Below are 20835 nucleotides of genomic sequence, written 5' to 3'. Positions count from 1 at the left end.
TGAAACTTCAACTAGAATTAACTTTAATTGGTCCACAATAAATTTAAATAAAATCGTATTATTTGTTTAATAAGAATGTGCGTGATAAATAATCGTACACCACCAAATGTTACTTTTCAGGCTTTTACGTTCACCTGCATTGCTAAAAAAACTGTTCTAGCCAAGGGGCTGACAAAGTAGGAATTTCGATAAAATTGGAAATTAAATTGGAATTAAAATATGAACATCAAAAAACTTCAAAACATTAAAGTACAATTGGTATGAGCAACACATAGCCGTAGTTCGACCAAACAAGACAAGCAGATTATCTAGTTGCCCAAATCTGCCTTGGGAGCGCCGCCCCACCTATCCTTTCAAGCGCAATGGTTGCACGTATTCTTGCAGTACATCCGCATGTTTTCTGTGTTGCAATAGTCGACCGAAAAGTAGGCACACATAATCTCCGGCCACTCGTCGACACAGGTACTTGACCGGGCAAAGTCCAGGTCTAGAAAAAACGAATTTAAAATGCTGAAACTACTAAACTTTGGCGTCGGGCTACCGACTAGCACAACTCATTTTTAGTTTTGCTTTTCCTAACAGTCAATTGAACTCGAGAATAGCTGAGTTGTTTTGCCGCCGTCGCCGTCGTAAGCCGCATTGCTTTAGTGCAATAGGTGTTATTTTGACTTTTGGCCGTTTTGTTTCAATTGCCAATTGGTAAAATCAGGCAAACACATGTTTTAACTAGATAATTTGACCAATTAGAACGTTTTTGGACAAAAAACATATTTTTTTTGTTGAACATTATCCTTTTGCAGGCCCAGGTACGCAAATACACCACTTTGTACGAAAAGACACAATTTTATTTGTCTTGTACGAGCAATTTAACTCAAATTAGGAACATTAAGTGAGTGACGATGGGTAATGTTCCCAGATCACGTTGAAGTCGAAGATATTATAACACTGATGATCGCTTAGCCTTAGGCGCACAAGGCGTACAAATGCTGAACCAATTTATACGAGAATTACAAATGTAGCCGTAAATTCAAGGTATCACGAATTTTGTGCTATGCATATGAGTCAGCGAAGTACAAACAAACACCAAAAGCTCACGCAATTTACGAAATCTTGTAAATCCTACTTACTGTTTTCATACAGGCAGCAGGTGCGATTGCACTTGGCGGTCATGAACGACTTGTAAATCCAGCAGTAGCCGAACTTAGCGTACATCGGACAGTACTCGGTGTAGATATCTTCGCGTGTGCCGGCGCATAAACAGCTAGAATCGTGGTAACAAGGCTCGGCACTTGTTTCATCGCCGTAACAACTTCCCTCTACGGAACTGCACACCCTTTACAAAAACAAAACTGTCTTAGCCTACTATGCAGAGTTGGAACATTTGTAATTGATCTAATTCACATTACAGGTTTCAATGTACCGTAATTGCAATGTAATTGAGGCATCTTCATTCTGTGTAATTGTAATTTGCTAAAATTTTGGCTGATACATTGATTATTGAAAAAAAAAAGAGTTTCAACGCCGAATATTTTAATTGATGTAATTAATTACAGGTTTTAATTTAATTGTAATGTAATTGAAGCATTTTCATTCTGTGTAATTCTAATTGTTGACTAAATTTTTAGCTCAATACATTGATATTGAGAAAATTTAAGTTTTAATGCCGAAAATTGTAATTAATGTAATTAATTATAGTTTTTTAATGTGATTGTAATTGAAACATTTAAGCGAGTAATTGTAATTGTAATTCAACTGAATTAATGTAATTGATCCAATGCTGTTACTATGTGAAAACAACGTAGACCCTTTCCTTTTTTGGTGAAGAAGAGGGTCTACAACCGCTCATCAATAACACCACATTAAGAGGAAAACACTTTGACATTCGGGTAAATCTGTGTTTGTCTAACTGTGCCATGTTTTCCTAGGTTTAATTTTTTTTTAAACGCGCTTAACGATAATGCTCGTTATCTTCCCAAATGGCATTTTGTGCACAAACTAAGTGCATTATGCAAAGCAAAATGTCTTCGCACCCAGCTAATGCTGGTAAACTTAATGCACTGAAAACCTTAAAAAAATTCCGAAAGTTTATCGTTTTATGTAAAATCGTTCATTTTCTTGGTTTTTGTTTCAAAGTTAATTTTATGTTGTGTATCAGACCCATGTTTTACCAAAAGTGCAATCACGCATTCCCAATAAAGCAAATGCAGTAGAATGGCAAACTTAAGAATCACACCAAACCACATACATAACAAAACAATCGTCTATTTCAAGCTGGCAAAGTTATCATACAATATGTAACAACTTGATTGTACATAATGTGAACTGAATGAACACTATATTCTAAATATCACGAATATCGTATAAACGTATGTACGCGTGTCCTTAACAGGCCAAACATTCGCGGCACATTCCTGTACAAAACAACAATATCTAACTTACAAACGCCCTTTATGTACAGTGTGTACACGAAGCAAGATGTAGGTGTCTTAATAAATTATTAATCGTCAAATGAATAGTGTTCTACGCGCCGTACCTCCCTTCGTGCATGACTAATGACTATCCATCCAAAACCCTATTTTTTTAAATTACAAAAAGTTTCGCGGCACGGTTGACAGTCTTACGAAAGTACACTAGTTTGTCGCGACACACAGCTCGATAAAAATCCTGCTTAACGCCAACGACACGTTACCTCTTCCTGATTTTCCTTCCACTGCCGCACGTGACAGAGCAGGGGCCAAAAGCGCCCCACGGTCGCCAGGGACAGTAGCTAAGTTTGCAGGGCCGTTCCTGGGCGGTCTCGACGCCGTGTCCGTCGGCCTGGCAGCTTCCCGGCTCCGGGCAGACCCTGGTTCTGCTACTAACCCCTTCGCCGCAAGTCACACTACAGTCGCTCCACGAGGACCAAGAGCTGAAAACGACAGGGCATGCTTCCAGGTTGCACGGCTCTGTTTGTAGGCTTGAACTGCCGCCGCTGTCGGCTTGGCAAGGTACGCGCGGCGCCGCTGGGCACGACCTACTTCGGGAACGCTTTCCAGGACCGCACGTTGTGTCGCATGCGCTCCAACCGCCCCACGAGCTGAATACTGAAAGAAAACACGCGCAGTGTACGGTAAAAAGTGATGTTTTCTTCGTAGTATGTTAGTTAATGAACCTATCAAAGAACGTACGAAAGCGAAAAGGCAATATAATGAAAAGGTCTGTTTTTTTATTTCATTTAAAAAAAAGAGGATATACTTCTGGCTGAATACTGTAAAACAAGGTTGAACTTTATTATGTTAGGGTTATCAGGGTTGAACTTTAGTATTCATCGTGATATAAGTGCTTTTTTAAAACGGTTAGATGTGCTTATCACTCAGGCGACAGGCTATTTCTCGAACAGTTTAGCTGCGCCCTTGTAATTATCACAGCATCTAGTTTGCCTTAAAACGCGCACTGTGCCTTTGTTTTTTAACTTTGAATCTACTTACATCGACGAAAGAGTTTAAAAGCGCCTGGCCCATGATTTTTTGAATTGTCCAAGTCTGCTGTGTAAAAATGACTTATTGATGAGTTAAGACATCACTAATAATGCTTTTAGTTGAAATCGTATACTGTCCATCGGAATCTATAATTCTCAGTCGAACGTACTTGCCCTTCATGAATATTTCGGCCAAACGTTGAAGAAAAAGAGGGAACAATATGGTACATATTGCCGCTTTAAACTTTTAAATAGACCATCGCTGACAACCCCGACACAAGTTACTTCAGTAGGTTCGCATACTGTAAATAAGGGTAAGCTAATAATTTGGGGATTATAAAAATGATTACGACTAATATTTTTTTTTTTGACCTTTACTACAAGTAACTTGTATTTTTTGTCACGCCAGAACAAATTTAGGGTATAACTATAAACATGGGTCAGTGAGAACTATATAGGGAACTCCTTCCACTTAGAGTTGCTGGTTATTTTGTTCTGCGCCCATAATTCCTACGTCAAGCATTTGCGATTAAGAATGCTGTATCAACTCATGATTAAAACAACCGAAAACAATTTTCATAATTGTCCCCAAGTTACCATCTGGCCTAAGCGTATCACGTCGGCTGCGATTAATCACACCTTAACCAAAACTTGTGTGATGTTTTTAAATTCTACAAAGGCAGTACAAAACAAACATTTGCGCCAGGTAACTTACTTGTCCTTTCGCAGCAAGTCAGGGCGCAAAGGCCCTCAACTTCACCCTGTTCAGAGGCACAAAATCCGAGATTAGCGTAGTCCTTACAGGTACCACCATTGTCTACCTTCCCACCACAAGGGCCGCAACTAGGCCTTTTGCACGGCCGTGAGTAGTGGTCGACGCCCACGCACTGGCCCACGCCCGCGTTACAAGTCCTGCGAATAGAGTTGCCCGGGTTAAAAGGACTTCAATAGCTATTGGTCGTCACAATAACAGTCTTTATTTTTTCACGGCCGCCAGTAGAATTTTTTAGAGACTATACGTCTTAGAGTTGCATCGTAACCTGACGCCATAAGACAATTAAACTTAAAAACACCTGCTGTTCTCTTACGAACTCGTGCGCAAAACTGCAACTGAAAGGGCACGGCTGCAAAAGTTATACAGTAATCAACGGCCGCAAGTTGTGCATCCTGGGATTAAGCGAATCCTATAGTACTGTAAATGGGTTCCGTATGAACACCCGGCTTATGCGTGTTGCAGACTATACTTCAGAGCACAAACGCTATAAACTGCTATTAAGAAAAATGTTTGTTCATCTTGCTTCGCCTTACAGAGGATATCAATAGATAACCTTTGATAGTTAGTTTAATCACATGACCGCTTTTATCCGCTCTTTGCAAATAAATGACCACCACTACAACACAGCACAAAAAGTGCCAAAAATACGGGAGGCTACCTCAGGCTTACAAAAATACATTTTAAGTCGTCAATAAATCAACTACCGCTTATAGTTGCGCTGCTGTAGTTTCCGTAAGCCTAACACAGGGGTCACTAAAGTTTTTATTTTCATAAAGGGATTGATGGCTGTAAGGCTTGACTTTTGCGGGCCGGATAACTCTAAAAATCAAGGATCGCGGGCCTGATAGAAAATTGGTGTCAACATTTATTAACTTCATTATTGTTGAAGTTAGCTTTAATAAAATGTCGCTTAGTTTATAATTCATTCAAAATTCAGTTTGGGATTTTAAGTATCCGACAACTGTTTGACTGTACCTTATCTTTTTAAATAAAATTTGAGGGACGATAAAAAATTAGGTCTGCGAGCCAGATCTGGCGGGACGTAGTTTCCTGTTCTAACTTCATTACAGCAGCAGTGATGGGCCTGCAACAGGGGGTCCCACTCAACATGCCGAAGTGCCAATTTTTATCTCATAACTTCTTCCCGTTCCAAAGTTTAGAAACTGCACATTACTGCATCTAAGTATTAGTCGGTGAGTTGACTTTTGCTTGTTGTTTCTTCACACCAACCAAGTTATATAATTATGTGAATGCTATCCAGGGTTGCCAGATTAAGATTTTGATAAAATGCCAGAACAAGCCAAACATCAAGTAAATAAAACACATAAAAAGCTATAAATAATACTATAAGTTGATTAGTATGATAATAGCCTAAATAACCTCTAAACTTGTGTGGTATGGCAAAATAACGAACATAACATAATATGTTCACAACATACCAACCAAAATAAAAATTTTGATCTTTGGAAAAGCTCAGTTACCTATATACGGTCTTTAGGTTGAAAATGTATTTTTTTTGTCAAGTTTTCTATTGAAAAATACGATTTGACAAGCTCACCCTAAAGAGCGGTGTTTCTCAACCTTTTTGCTGTCTGCTAAAAGTAATAAAACGAGGCATTGCTAACTCAATCTACTTCATTGAACTGTTTGAGCGACCAATAAATTCAAGTATGAGCCACTTTCTTTGCATAGCTTGGAAGTTTCCCAATATGTAAAACATTGGGGCTCAATTGCGGTTTAATATGTAGAAGGTAACGCAGAAAAATAAAAATCTATAAATACCGCATATCGCAACACATATCATATTGTTTGGGTTAAGGAGCGGGTTCGAGTTTGGGACTGGGTGGGTCAAGTATTATTATACTTATTGTTAATAAAAATGCTTGACCCACCCAAACTCAAACCCGAACCTTCACCCAAATAATATGCGCTGCGGAGTGCGGGATTTGTAGATTTTTATTTTGTTTTTTGCGTTACTTTCTAAATAGCAAAACAAAAAAGAGCCCCAAAATATCTTGCTTATAGAAGCAACCGAATCAAACGGGTTGGCGACCCATGGGTTGAGAAACACTGCGACCTGAAAACCTGCGGTAACGATTTATTATTTTGAAAGTCAGGCAAAGTTGTAAATTGTAAATCCAGCAGGCCTACATTTTAAAAATCCAGACCTACATTTTTTAAAACGAAAAATTCGGAACTATAAATCTAGGCCTATGCAATAGGGTGGAGTGAAAAATCAACATACAAATGGCACTTGGATAAACAATGGTACTTGGCTGTATAACAATTTAGCATTTTTTGGTAATTGGCTGAATAACAAATTAACTAATTGGGGGGGCTTGCGTGACATTTTTTTATAAAGTCGCGGGCCACATTTGTCGCGTGTTGGAAACCCCTGGCCTACACTAAATAAACGACGCACCACGCTTTTACGCTCACCTCCTTCGAGTTGACGTTCCAGTTCCACAAGTAACCGTGCAAGGTTCGAAGTCGCCCCAGTTGCTCCAGGGACAGTCCCCCAGGCGGCAGGGTACCTGTTGGGCGGTCTCGGTGCCGTGGTCGTCGGCCGCACAAGCCCACGGCCCCGGGCAGTCCCGGGTTCTGTTCCTTACCCCGTCGCCACACTGAACGCTACAGGCGCCCCACGGAGTCCAAGCTGTGAAATCTAAAGGTCACACTAAAATTACGGCACTTGAACTCAGGATGGTAAACCTATTTTTTAATCTATTTTTTAAACGGCCTAACACCAATATTATATTGCATTATATTGTGAAAGTTTAGGAATAAAAATGGAGATTACACGCTGTCTATCCTGCGTTAGTGTTGTAAGCAAGTCATTTGACATATTATTAAATCAAAGTCATTTTCAACTATTGCTAAGTCAAGTCCGAATTCAGGTCATTGCTGTAGCAAGTTAATTCCAAGTCAAGTTCTCGAAATTGAATGGTAAAATAAAAAGTAATTGTGGTAAGTACCCAGTTTTACAAAAAAATAATTGAAAGACCACGTTAAGCCAGAAGCCTAAATGACTTAGAATTCGCCTAAATTATTAAGTATTTTGCAAAAAACTTTTGGGACAATATACATGTATCAATTAGTTAGGGTTTGTGTCAGTCGCGCTTAACCTCAAGACAACCAAAATTAAGATGCTGTATTTATCTCGCTATTTTCACCAGCCCGTAGCTCGTACACATTGCTAAAAAAACGTTCCGCTGGTAAAGCTGCAGAACGCAGTTATGAGTTGAAGAGCTATTGGTCAACTATAGCAGCCAAAAACAAATCCGACTACAGTTCCTTGGGTTATGAAAATAATCTGTTTTAAAAATCAGTAAATTCGTATTCCCGTGAACATTAAAAAGCATGAGTTGTATGCCCAATAAAGTATTTTATAATACGTTTCATTTTAATGATTTATTTGCCACAATAAAGTCTCATTTACCAATGGACATAGCATGTAATTTGCCTGTAGGTCTAACTGTTAGTTGGTGATCACTGAAAAAACAATGAGATGCTGCAGAACCCAGTTATGAGAGATAGGCAAACTAGCAGTCTAGAAACGAATCCGACTTCACTTCTTTGCGTTAAGAAAATAACACAAACATTTTTTGTGATGCCTTTAGGAGGAACAAGTCGGTCGACTTAAGCATCGAGGCAAACCGATGTTTGGTTTGCATTCCCAACGCCACTTACTCTGACAAGACGAGTTGCAGGGCCGCAGATTGCGATCTAATCCCACGCAGCCAACGCTGCCCACAGCAGCACCAACGCATTCGCGCTGACGGGTCTGCGAGCCGCTCTGCGCCACGGTGTCGTTGATACATCGCCCGGAGCACTCGCTCCATTCGGTCCAGGGCGTCCACGCTGCGCGAAAAAGTGAAACTTGACGTTAGAAATTCGCAGCCACGCACACAGTTGGTATAGTGAGGATTGAAAGGTGGCAAAATGACGAATTTGGAAGTTGGAGTTCATTTTCAATTGAAAGAAGTTAACGGCAAAAAATATAAGAAACATGTTGGAATGACGCCTGTAAGTCTGACATAACTATTGGGGTAGAAAGGCCTTACCATTTAGGCGCAATTTTTTTTCTGCGCATGTTTACAAAACCAATCCTTATTTCTATAAACTAATACTATAGTTCCAAAGTAACTACTCAAACTCAACTATCACCAGATTACTAATGGCTTTATAAATTGTGAGCTAAACTCCATTTACAGATCTTAAAGTTTTCATAAAGAATCTCGTTAACAACTGAAAAATGAGGACACAAATCAGGCGGTTGTACAAGTCAAATTGCTGTATATGGCCATTATTTCGTACCTCCCCGTTGGCAGCTGGCGTACTTGGTGGTCCCCGGAACGCTGATAACCCCGTTGATCCACTTTTCCATTTGCTCGGCGCTTGAGTAGGCTTGGTGATCGCTGCTGGAACCGCAGGCTCTGCCGAACGAGGATACGCCAGCAAGGTACCAGTCGCAGTTAGAACAGCGCTGACAGACTAGAGGACCGCCTGGCGCGACTGCGAAGAGCATCAAATTTATTTATATATCGATTTAAGCCTAAAGCAGAGGTTCTTCAACTTTTTTTAATGCGGGCTTCTTAAACACTTTTTTTTCTTTTCACGTAAAAAAGGGTAGGCGTGGAATTACTATAGATGGCGTCAGAACATGACGTCATAAAACAGGTAGACTTACGAAACCTGCTGTTTTTGGTCTAACAAATGTAAAGCTAAAGTGAAGTATAAGTATATTTAGGAGAAGACAGCAAATTACTTTTTTTTTTTTTATTTAAAAAAATTAATTTTATTTTTCAAGTTACACCCAGATTTCAATTTAGCCTTCATGGACCCCTTAAAACTAGTGCAGATAAACCCAAGATTTTCACGGACCCTGTTAAGAATCCCTGGCCATAGCAATAAGATCTTGCTATAAGGAGTTAAACTCTATGGGACCTGAAACGCCTAAGCATAAAAAGTTTTGGTTATATGTGGAAATCAGGCTTAAATGCTGTGTTTCGTTTTTGCCCTGTGTAGCGTTTTTAGTGCTGGCCACTTATTGTTTGAGGTGAAACATTAGTATTATTATCAGCAATGTCCTTGTGGCGTACACGCAGGGATATTTTCGTTGTAATATAATCTCTGATCAGGTCATTAGCCTGTCCTTATGCAACGTTAATACATCATTTTTTGGTACTTTGTCTATTCAGAGGTTTAATATTAAGAAAGCTTTGAAGAAAATAATTGTAAAGCTTTTGAGGAATTAACTGCGATGATACACGTTTTATCAATATGATGTCGATTTACTCGATTTGTTGGCTTTAAAGTTCAATATTAAGCTATATTACAGATTCGTGCAACGTATACCAGGAAAAGTTCTGGAATTTGTTTAGCTTTGCCCACAAAACCTTATTCTGAAACGCAAGCAAAATGTATCCAATTTAAAAACATTACCGATGATTCACGGATCGCCTGTCAGAAAACGACAAAAGCATCTTAGCTAAGTGCTTTCACGCTTCCCAACATTTCGCGGCAAGTTCGTTTTTGTGTGAAAATTGTGCGCCTGAAGCAAAGCTGGTGGCAGCTTATTCTTACTTTGGCATGTGTCATCTCCAGTCCTGTTTTGAAGCCCGCCGCAAATCTTAGAACCCTGATCGGCCCGGCCGTAGCTGCACGTCGACGATTCCACGATCGGAAACGATGCCTGGAGTGGGTTAAACTCTGCGGAAAAAAGTCACTGACATTGACAGGCAACAGTGTATTGTTGTACTAAGGAGCATAATTTAAAAAGTAGCTGCCTCTTACAGGTTTTACCAAAACACTTTCATGCGATGTTGAAAACGTATAAAGAGTTCTTCGAAACGTTCAAAATGTTTCCTACTTCTATATGCCTTTGATATTCTTATTACGTATTACTACAGCCTTCAACCATTATTCGTCAAAATTCCAAGCTTGTTCCGATTGAAAAACTACCATTTGTCATTGTAGCTTGTTTACAAACTGACCTATTTCCACAATAAATGTTTAAACATTTGCAACCATAGATCTAGGGCCGAAGGGGGACAAAACAAGCCACTTTTACGAAATGGTATTGCTGAAATATACTAATAGGAAACCTAATGTTAACGGCTGACAAATTGATTTGAATTGCCTTAGAACAGAAATAGCCTGAATGTACGCTTTAAAATGACTAAATATAAGGCAAATAATTTGCGAAGTACCTATAATACCAGTGCAAGTCCAGCCCCAGTAGAAGACATTGCCATTGTAAGTCAAGCACATGTCATTTGTATTACAAAATAAATTTTAGATTGTTGTAATAAACGATATTACCCTATTTCCAAAAAAACTAGTTAGCTTAGCAAATGTCGAAAACTGAAAAAAAGCTGGAAACTTAGACACAGTTGGGGTAATAGAATACTTATTGTATTTATTCAGAAAAAGAGTCGAGTTGTTGGTCGTATATACTTCAGTGAGGTCAAGTAATTTGAAAAGAGTGACTTAAATGTGTCCTATATGTCGGGTCATAAATCATTCAACCCGGTCCTATGGCAACAAAGTATTAGGCTAAAATGTACGGCTTGGACAAAATTCACAAATGCCAGTTGCAATACCAATAAAGTATAAAGTCAAATAGGGTTACTGTAGCGCACGACTATAATTTACCGACTAAGAGATTGTGTTTACAGTAACTTTTGTGATGTATTTGCTTATGCCACAGATTTATTGCCTACTCGCTCCAAAGTGCAAAGTAGTTACTGGCTTGCATTATCTCTGTGCTGTCAGCTCAGGGATTTGTGTACTTAAGACCGCCTTCCGCTTGTAAAAGAAAGACTTCTTCTCAGTTATCGTCTTGCTGTTCGCAACTTTGATATTGCAAGTAGCATCTCCTATATGCTAACTTGTCCGCCTTCTATAGTTTAACTGGTTGTTCGCTTATCAGATAATACAATTCTAATAAACTATACGTCTTGTGGTTGGCTAACGAGTTATACGCACGCAACCTTCAAGCAACCTTAAAGCGAGAGTCAGAAACTTCAACTAAACATTAAACTCCTGCCCCACATTACCCTGAAGTAGATACGTTGGTCACTTACTCATATCGAATCCTGTCGCAACGCATCTCTCTCCTGTGACCGGTGTTTCCCCGCCGGGGAGACAAATTGCGCGTACGTAATCGGAGTAAATTGCTGCTTTTGAGAGACGCAGCAGGACGACGTCGTTGAAAGCCGCCACCCCTGTCCAATTCGGATTCCTCACGTACTGCCATTTAAAAATTTTTCATATTTGTTTAAAAATCTTTACTGTTTTACCGATAGGAATAATTTGTCTAGCTAAAAAGTTCTAGGCTATAGGGTTTGCCAACAATGCAAAAATGCCCGAAGAAAGCAAAATACAGAGTGTCAGTCAAGAAGCTGACTTGGCAACATTTCTAGTTTTTTTCTTGTAAAGATTTTGGTTTCACGAGCATACCGAGTGGTAGGTGGAAAGCTACTATTTCTAAAAAGTAAAAAACTAAAAAGTTCTAGGCTATAGAGCAGTGGTTTTCAACCTGGGGGTCGCGACCCCCGGGTGGGTCGTTTGTCTTTTCTCTGGGGGTCGTGAGAAGAAAAAGGTTGCGAACCACTGCTATAGAGTTTGCCAAGAGTGCAAAAATGCCCGAAGTAAAAAAATACAGAGAATCGGCTGACTTGGCAAAATTTCTCGTATGTTTCTTGTAAAGATTTCTATTTTTTGTTGTTGTAAAGACTTTATTATTGTCAATAAATATCCCGTGGTTAATATTTTTGTTAAACATAAAGGCCTACTCCCGTAACTATGAACTAAAATTTATAAAGGTATCAATATGCGAACGCGTGATTATGTGTACCTCTTCCACGGAGAATATTTGCCCGTGAACAAATCCAATGCTCGGGTCAGAAATTCCAATACGAACTGTGACTTGTTTCAAGTCTTTGATCATCGATCTACGCAAAAAAACAATATATCGGTACAAAATACCTAATTATGTTCTGCCGACGGGTAATGACTTCATTCACCCAATGTACACGTGATTAATGATTACTAAGACGAACATGTTTTGATTGGCAAAAACAAATCGAAATTATGTAAAATTTCCATGTCATGTCACAAGCCGTCAAAATTAATAATCAAAATCGTTTCCAAAATGCGCAAAATCGTTTACCATATTCTTCTATTTTTTGTCGTTCTATGATCGAATTTTTATTTAAATGGCATCCGACAACATTTTACATGTCAAAAATAGGAGAGCCATCTTAAACGTCTCCCTGTTAATAACATTTTTTTCAAATTGGAATGCAAATAGTAAAAAAATGTTTATTACTGATATTCGAAAAACATAATAATTTTTTATTACAAAATCATTTTTAAGTGTATTGCAAATAAATTAAAGAAATATGTACATGTCAAGGTTTGCTTATCACTAAAGATATTGTCAAAGAAATCTTTACACGTCAATTTTTTTACTAAAATTAGTTGCTTATTAAAGTCTATGTCTTATTTGGAGTCTTCGTGTTTTCAAAATGTTTTCAAAAATATTTTTGTTGCTCTTTTATACAGATTATTATTAACTGCCGAAAGAACAACTTTACAATTGATACAGTGCCTGACAGCATCAGCATATCCAGTTTATTATTTTTTGTCCAACTCGACTTATTTTGAATGCCATTTTCCGAAAACATTTCATGCACTGATGTGATAATAATAGCGAATACGCTTCAGCTACTTCTACTTTAGTTGTAGATCTGTTTAGCACCAATGTTGCCTTTATATAGGATACTATATAACTTACTGAAAACAGTGTGCTGAAGAAGCGACCCAGTTGCGTGATATGAGAACTCCTGAGCACGTCAAACTCCCGTTGCTAATGTGAGCCTGGAAAAAGGGTAACCTTAATATTTGATCAATCGCATCGCGAACAATTGTACAAGGGCTTGCAATCATTATATAACAATTTGCCGTTCAACACATTCAATATTGCTTCCAGACTTCCATTTTTGAATTTAATAAATACCGGTACGGTTATTACAAATATTACTGAATTGAAGCTATACTTATGCGGTTTATGAAATAACTTTCTTCCATAGTATCGTTTTTCTGTGTCAAATAGGCAGAATAAGATAAAGCATCAATTTGTCGGTTAATTGTGATAACTCCAACATGGCGTAGATCAAATGTTAAAGCAATGCTTTTCGATTAAATAACTGATGGTGGAACGGCGCAGATACGCCGTATTAGTAGATCTAATTTTGTTCTTTTTTACAAGGTTATGACCTTTTTACAGCAGACTATCCATCCATCTCCGTAAACTAAGTTTTCAGCTGTACACAACATCGAACGACAACCTCAGGTTTCCTAAGGTTACTTGTTTTAGATCTTCTTTTAAGACTAAACTTTATGACGTCACCGCTGAAATTTTCATGAATTTCGGTAAGAATTGTTTTCTACCTTTGCCTTTGGTGTAGATGTTTTAACATTTGGTAATATTTAAAATAGCCTAAAGCGCCTGTATTTAACAATATTCTTACTGTATGTTAGGTTGCTAGAAACTATAACATTTTCGACTTTGGTTTAACCTCGTTAATGGTCAGTATCATACAACATTTAACAATGGGATATTCCAAGCGAGTTTAAGTTTGAAACATGACAAATTTTAAGTTCAAATTTGTAATACAATAGTTAAGCATAAAACATTACCGGTACAAAAACACGAAACAAAAACATTTACCGGCAAAAATCTTTAAACCAACACATTTTCAACGCTTACCGTCCACGGCCAATTTCTCGAGTATAGATTCTTTTCGATAATCCGGCCACTTGGCACACTTTTGCCACATTGCTCTGTGAAGAATAACGCAAGTGACGAAGTGTATCACAACACATTTATTTAGATATAATTAGTTTAAAAGATTTCTACTATACGCAATAACATGCAACACATTTCCTCGGAATACAATACCGTTAGCTGGATAATTGGATCACATTGACAAAGCGAAATTAATGGCATACGTTCTGCCAATTTAATTTAAAGAAACAAAAATTTGCTGAATGCCTTAGGGATACTAACCTGATAGGTTGGGGATACAGCAATTACTCGAATTGTAGTAGTTTCTGAATTGCTGATTAGCAACTGTGCATACTGTACAGAGGTGATCTCCTTTTATATTGTGACAGATTCTGTCGCCACAGTCCACACCCAAAAAACACTCGTTCACATCTAATAGGAGCAAAAAAGAGTATATATACCGTACTTAGATATTTCTATTCATTATTTGTTAAACTTTTAATGATGTTTGTTGTTGCTTGAAAAAAGTTTAGATATGCTTTAAAAACATTCTAATCAATTCGATCAATCGATTTTAATAAAAGTTTAGTGGTTATTTAAATGATTTAAGTCAGCTGTGATCCACTTGCCCCAAAGACTTAAATATGAGTCAGGTTATTTTTTGCAAATTGGGCTCAAGTATAGGCTACATGTGTCATTTAATTCATCTAAGTGGGCTATTGCACTCGTTACAGTGAACAAACGTTTTGTTTTAAATTAACTGAATAAAAATAATTGAAAATGCAATAAAGTTTTTAGTAAATTATTTTTAAAACTTTGTAGTAAGGATTGCGGATGTTTGGGATTTTACGACTACAACTTATTGTTACAAACTTACAATAGCACACCGAAAGCCATCGCAGACTCGCCGAATCTGTCGATCAATGATGCAAGAAGGGCAGGATAGAAAAACAACTAGACTGCAGTGAGGTTCGAACTCACGACCTCCGGTCATATCAGGTATGGCCTTTCGGTGTACTATTATGATACAGGAATCGTTGGTCAAAAAGCAGCTTCCGAGGGGCATGATTACAGTTGCTATTAAACACATATACCGGTATGCGTGTGTCTTTCATTACCGTTGCAAGTGACACCATCAGGACCCAACTCATATCCGACCCAACAAGCGCACACGGCTGTTGTTCCGTTGTCCTGTTCTACACACTCCTGACTGCATCTCTTTTCCTTGCACACTACGGGAAACACGAGTAGACAAGTTGGGTCAATTAGCTTTAAAATTGCACTTTTTTGTCTTCACTTTAATCATGCAACCCGTAAAAATTAAACTAGGTAAATGCAATAATCTAGAAACGAGACTTTTCTGTAGGAACACTTCTGCCTATTGTCAGAGCACTTTTTTATCACAAAGTTGTTCGGTTTTTTATAGTCAGGTTGATGACTCTTTAACACTCCGAAAGTACAAAAGGCAGATTGACTGGGACAGCATCTGTCTGCCACCAGATAAGTCTCGTTACGAAAGTTACCCAAAAAAGCCATTAGCACACACAAAAAAACAACATCAGTTTTGTATATAACTGATGTGTAGCATAAAACTTATGATCAGCCGAAGGAATTGGTTTTGGAAAAAGGTTTGATGTTAAATTAGAACATTTGCACCCTCCGATGTTATATGGAAACATATCTTAACGAAATTGTCGCTTAAGTACTATTACAATCTTACGATCTATTTTACAATATAGTTAAAGCCTGATTCTGCATGGCGAAATCAGCTGCCTGATCGACGAACTCTAGTGCAATGATTACCTTGAGATGACGGGCATAAACCGCAGGTTTTCCTGCAAGTGCTGATTAGGGGTTCGGCGTTGCATAGATCCTTGTACTGCTTACACCAGGGAGCGCAATCGTCGCAAGGATCATTCGCTGAAAACAAGTTATATATTAAACAACCAGTGTTAACCCCATGTATGGGGTTGCTTTTACCACGCCAATTTGCTATAGAACCAGATCTAGGGGTTATCTTTAACATTTGCACTAAGCAAAATATTTTGTTTGATGGCAATTTGAATTTTTCAAGTGACAAATATAGTTTTTTGCATGCATAGTATTGCGTGCCTTTCTTAATGAACTCATACAAAGGTATGTTCGATAATATCGGTTTATAACCAATCCCGAAGCCAAGTCGGAGCAAACGGTCCTCTTTCAAAACTATACTTGATTAGTGCCAAACTTATACGAAATAATGAATTTGATCTATGGTTCGAGACAAAACGTTGCGATTTTGATTTGTTTGAGACACAAAAGCTTTTTCTACACCTTAAAAAGAAAACGTTTCAGGAAGTATGGAAGGAAACTAAGTTTCATAGCGCTATAGAAAATTTGAATTAGTATCCTGAACCCATAACATTTTCACGTTTCAATGTTATTGATATTAATTTTTTCGCAACGTAAAAACGTCATTTTGGTATCAGTCGTACTTCTGCCCAAAATTATGCATATACCGGTATAGAGATGCGCAGTATAAAAAATCCCTGATCACGCCGCGTCCAATCACCCACCTGCACACTATACAGGCCCAAAACATTGATTTACCGAAAAGTAATTTTTGCGATTAACAAGCGGGCGATACTCGGTATGGATTTTCTGACACAAATTTGCTTCGAAATCGTTTAGTGACGAGTACTTTTGTTTCGAAAACGATAAAGCTGTGTTAGGACCTTAATGTTTACATTAAGGCGAAAACAATGTGACGTTTAAGAATTCTTAGAACTAATAACCGCAAGTATTGGCTTATACATAGACCAAAACGCCATGACGGTCCTCACCAAATCTCGCTATTGTCAGTATTAAAGTTGTTGGATTTAAATGAAATGTCAGTGGTAGTGACATGGATGCGATGTAACTTATTCGTGGACCATATATATTTTTAGATTTATATCTCTCAATATAAAAACAGCTGATACGTACAGGGGCGTATTAGCTTGGGTTTCTTGTTAAATGCCATAATATTAGTGCATAAATAATGATCGTGTCAACAAACGTTACGCCTCCTTAAATTAAATAATTTTCCCTTTGCGCAAAGGCACTCTCGCCATTTCCCTGAATATTTGCACATAAGTCTGGTCGGGAAAAGTAATTTTTAAAGTCTCTTATACCATGACGTTATTGTGTCGTATACGGGCAAACCTAATTCTGATAACACATTTATCTCCCACTTACGTTTGCCTGATGCGTTGGCGGGATGTTTGCTATTTCAGGCGCGTGTTAAAGTATTTAAAAAACGAACCACAAAGATGAATATAAATATTATTTTATTATTTTCAAATTTCTATCGAAAAGGTGCGATAGGCTTGAGCAAGTTGTATAACAATTTAACGTATTCGGGTAACTAAAGTTGGCAAAATATTAACCATCCTTTTCCCCGTCGATACGACGCTGTACAAAACAATAAAAACTTACAGTTATAGAGAATAAGGTCGATTTGCATTAGTTAATTACATTAATCGCATATTGTTTTTGTTTAAAATTAGGAGTTTTTGTTTAAAATCAAGGGTTGAAGAATAAATTGTGATGTCACAATCACATTTACTAAGGGGTATACCTGCACAGTTCAAAAAAATCTAACGTTCTGTGAATCTAAAGGCCCTAATTCGTATTCAGCTCAAAATCGGATTAACTAAAAATACCTATTATTCAGCATAAAAACTTGATCTAAAAGTAAAAAAATTAAAATGATCTGCACGATATCATGGCACGAATATTTCACTCATATAGAGGACGTCGTGACATGATTAGTGCGCTTTAGGGGAAATATCTATATAGTAGTAAAATTAGAGTTTGTTTAGCTTTGATTTTTTCCATTTTGGGTAATCCGGAAATCACGTGGTAACATCCCGGGAAATACCCATCATGACATTTCTATAAACCCCCAAAGTTCATAAAAAAATTATAAATTTTGTGTCAGCCATGTCAAGGACCTGCCTCAGCTGTACAAAAACTTTTGTCACCGTATTTTTCTCCTAAGTTAAACACAAATTTGAACGAGACTTTTTACTTTTAGCTTCATCGTGAACTGTAAAATCACATAAAAATAAGAGTAAAACCACCCCACACTCTACTCTAAATAATTCCACGAGGAATATTGATCTAAAGTGGAAAAACCAAGCTGAAGCTTACTGATGTCCAAATATATGCAAGATTTCAATTAGAACTATTTATATTAGGAATTATAGCTTAAAATTTATGTTCAAAAGGATTTGCACACGCATAAAACCACCAGCGAAAATAGTTTAATGGATGTAAACAGCTTCTTTGCCCGAATAAAATTAAAACAGCTTACCGTCTGGACAAACTGCATCCACACAGCTGATGATGGACAACAACCCGATCGTTATGAGAAGTCTGCGTCAAAACAAAAGTTAAGCTTTGTCTGGATTCGCCTGAACCTATCGTTAAAATTCTATATCGTAAACACTTTAAAATGCGATAAGAGCCGACCGTACGCATTATTAAAGTAACCCAAACTGTTTCTGTGACACTGTAAAAGGCCAATCTGTTAACATATTGTATTTACATTTAGACAAGTGTTGTTATCACCGTGCTTCATCAAGTCATAAAAAAATAAAAACAAGCATATTAAAGGCGCAAGCCTATCGGCAAAGAGGCGATAAAACGAACCAAGTTAACAGCACAAGTTCGTTAATGCGTTCACTTTTATATTTATGTTGAAACATAGTCCATAAGTCGATACTACAGGTTAAACAACAGACAAATAATTTTTAACAAGCGCAACTCGGGTTTGTTAAGTTTTATCAGCACAGCACAGCACAAGTCAAATGTTTTTAATTAATGACTTACCCTGCAAAGTTCGGTGCTGAAGTTTTTCTGTCTTTTCGACGACAGAGTGCGGCCATCTTTTCAGCGAACCTACACAGTTTCGTTTTAAAGTTTTATACGCTTTACGTTTCTGCGAGAGATCAAAACAGCACTTGCATTATTAGTCTCGAAGCTGGCTCGTGCCGTAAAACAGCCCGATCAAAAGCAACCCAAAATAGAGGCACAAACGCTCGCACGCCTAAGGCACAATTTATTGTCTGACGTCACAGAAAGCGCGACTTTCCCAGCCCGCTTCTATTTCGGCTTGATTTAATTTACTGACGATGATCTCAACTTGGAGTCTGTCGGATTTTGAAACCGTGCAACTTTCATTAGGAACTAAACAGATTACAAGGGCAAAACACTCATTTCCTCGTCTGAATAAAAATAAATCGATTTCTGAATCCTGTTTATAGAAGAAAACATAAATGTTGTTATTAGGTGAATATTTAGCCACGTTATTTTTAGCCGTTAACAACGTAATTTTTAGCTAATCCGCAAAATTGAGGTGGTTTCAGTACATGTTAAAATCTCTTGCCTTTAAGCCGAGCAGTAGATACCGTTAGATACTACTGTAAGTCTCGGTGAGGTCTATTTATAGGTAGAGAAAACATAACGACCAGTGTGAGGGCAACCTAGTCCATAAAAAGTGTGTATCGTAAGGTGGCGCTAAACAACCTGAAAATCCTCGAAGTAATTCGAAAAGTCGTTCTGCATATTGTGACAGATCAATCTGAAACCCTTTTGAATTGTTTGTTGTTGTGTGCGCGTTTCGTAATTTACCGCTGTAAGTACGCCGAATCCGTGCCGAATTTCAATATGTTCCTAAATATGGTTAAATCTGTTCAGAAATCGGAACATCTTATCTCTTATCGCCATTCGTAATTATAAAATTAACGACTTTCTTTGCAAGTGGCAAGGGCTATTTTAACGCTCACTTCATGTTACTCCGAATCCCCAACTGTATTTTAATGCCTTCCTGCTAATTCGTCGCTTTCTGACATGTGTTTTATCTCGCCTCTTTTTTTTCTTTCGCACTTGCTTTATTGTAAAAAAAAAAAAAAAAAAAAAGTCGTTCTGCACCTGTGTGCGATAGTAACAAACGAAGCATTACACTCCTTTGGTAAAACTGACTCCGACTAAGGTGTTTTCTGTCGAAATGCCCCTGAAACTATTTCGCACATATTTTATCATTGTCTTCATATTGAAAGTCATTGGGAAGAAATAACATCTTGATTTTCTCAAAACTTTTAATTTCCTTGCAAAACGATCCTGTAACTCTCCTGTTTGGAACTGGTGTTGACAATGATTTGTTAAATTCTTACTGTTATGTGCGCGCTTCGTTATATACCGTTGTGAGTATGCAAAGACATTACCGACGATTTCTATGTTTGTTTTTATGATCAAGTCTTTCTATTTTGTTGTTTCAGCGTAATAATAAATGACAAAGTCGTTCAGCGCGCACAAAATGTTCCCCACACATTTTTTTTTATTTTTTGCGATTTAATTAAATATGTTATATTTATAAGGCATCTTTAACTATTTCTCCTTTCATCATCTTGCCAAAACAAAGATATTTAAAGCTTTGTTTTATAGATCACATCTTATAATATGTATATTTAAGATTCCCTTTTTTACCCGGCCCTAATTACCCACCCCTGGATAAGGGGATAAATCCCGAAAAAAAGTAAAACTGTTCGAGTTCGAAATAATAATACTAATCCTTAAACGCCAAACGAAGTCAAACGCTTTCGCAAACCTTAATGCAAAAGCACGGATGGTTTAAAAAAAATAATGCCGATGAGGCAATTTTTATTATTTGTTTAAATTAAAGTTTTATAACGAGGCGTACTAAATGCAAAGTAAAATCGCAAATCACTGCGTGCCTTACCTGGCTTAATTACTTTTTATCAGGTATTAAGTTATGAAATATGA

The 20835-nt window shown here is 37.6% G+C and overlaps 1 protein-coding gene across 1 annotated transcript; it reads right to left on the bottom strand.

The window, feature by feature from the left end:
* Window positions 1-206: 206 nt before the first annotated feature.
* Window positions 207-19032, bottom strand: LOC146166832 (uncharacterized). Its single transcript, XM_083383639.1, has 17 exons — window positions 18883-19032; window positions 18365-18426; window positions 15832-15948; window positions 15147-15260; window positions 14311-14460; window positions 14011-14084; window positions 13036-13118; window positions 12094-12190; window positions 11321-11486; window positions 9819-9944; window positions 8550-8747; window positions 7923-8093; window positions 6672-6897; window positions 4173-4369; window positions 2690-3083; window positions 1128-1333; window positions 207-487 (listed from the first exon to the last, which is right to left on the bottom strand). The coding sequence occupies exons 1-17, from the start codon at window positions 18936-18938 to the stop codon at window positions 354-356; spliced, it is 2571 nt and encodes an 856-aa protein (XP_083239765.1). The 5' UTR covers window positions 18939-19032; the 3' UTR covers window positions 207-353.
* Between the last annotated feature and the right edge of the window lie 1803 nt (window positions 19033-20835).

This window comes from Ascidiella aspersa, chromosome 1, assembly GCF_963924565.1.
Source record: "Ascidiella aspersa chromosome 1, kaAscAspe10.2, whole genome shotgun sequence".
Lineage (NCBI taxonomy): Eukaryota > Metazoa > Chordata > Ascidiacea > Phlebobranchia > Ascidiidae > Ascidiella > Ascidiella aspersa.
The sequence above is the reverse complement of the archived record's forward strand: the minus strand, read 5'-3'. Positions and strand labels throughout refer to the sequence as shown.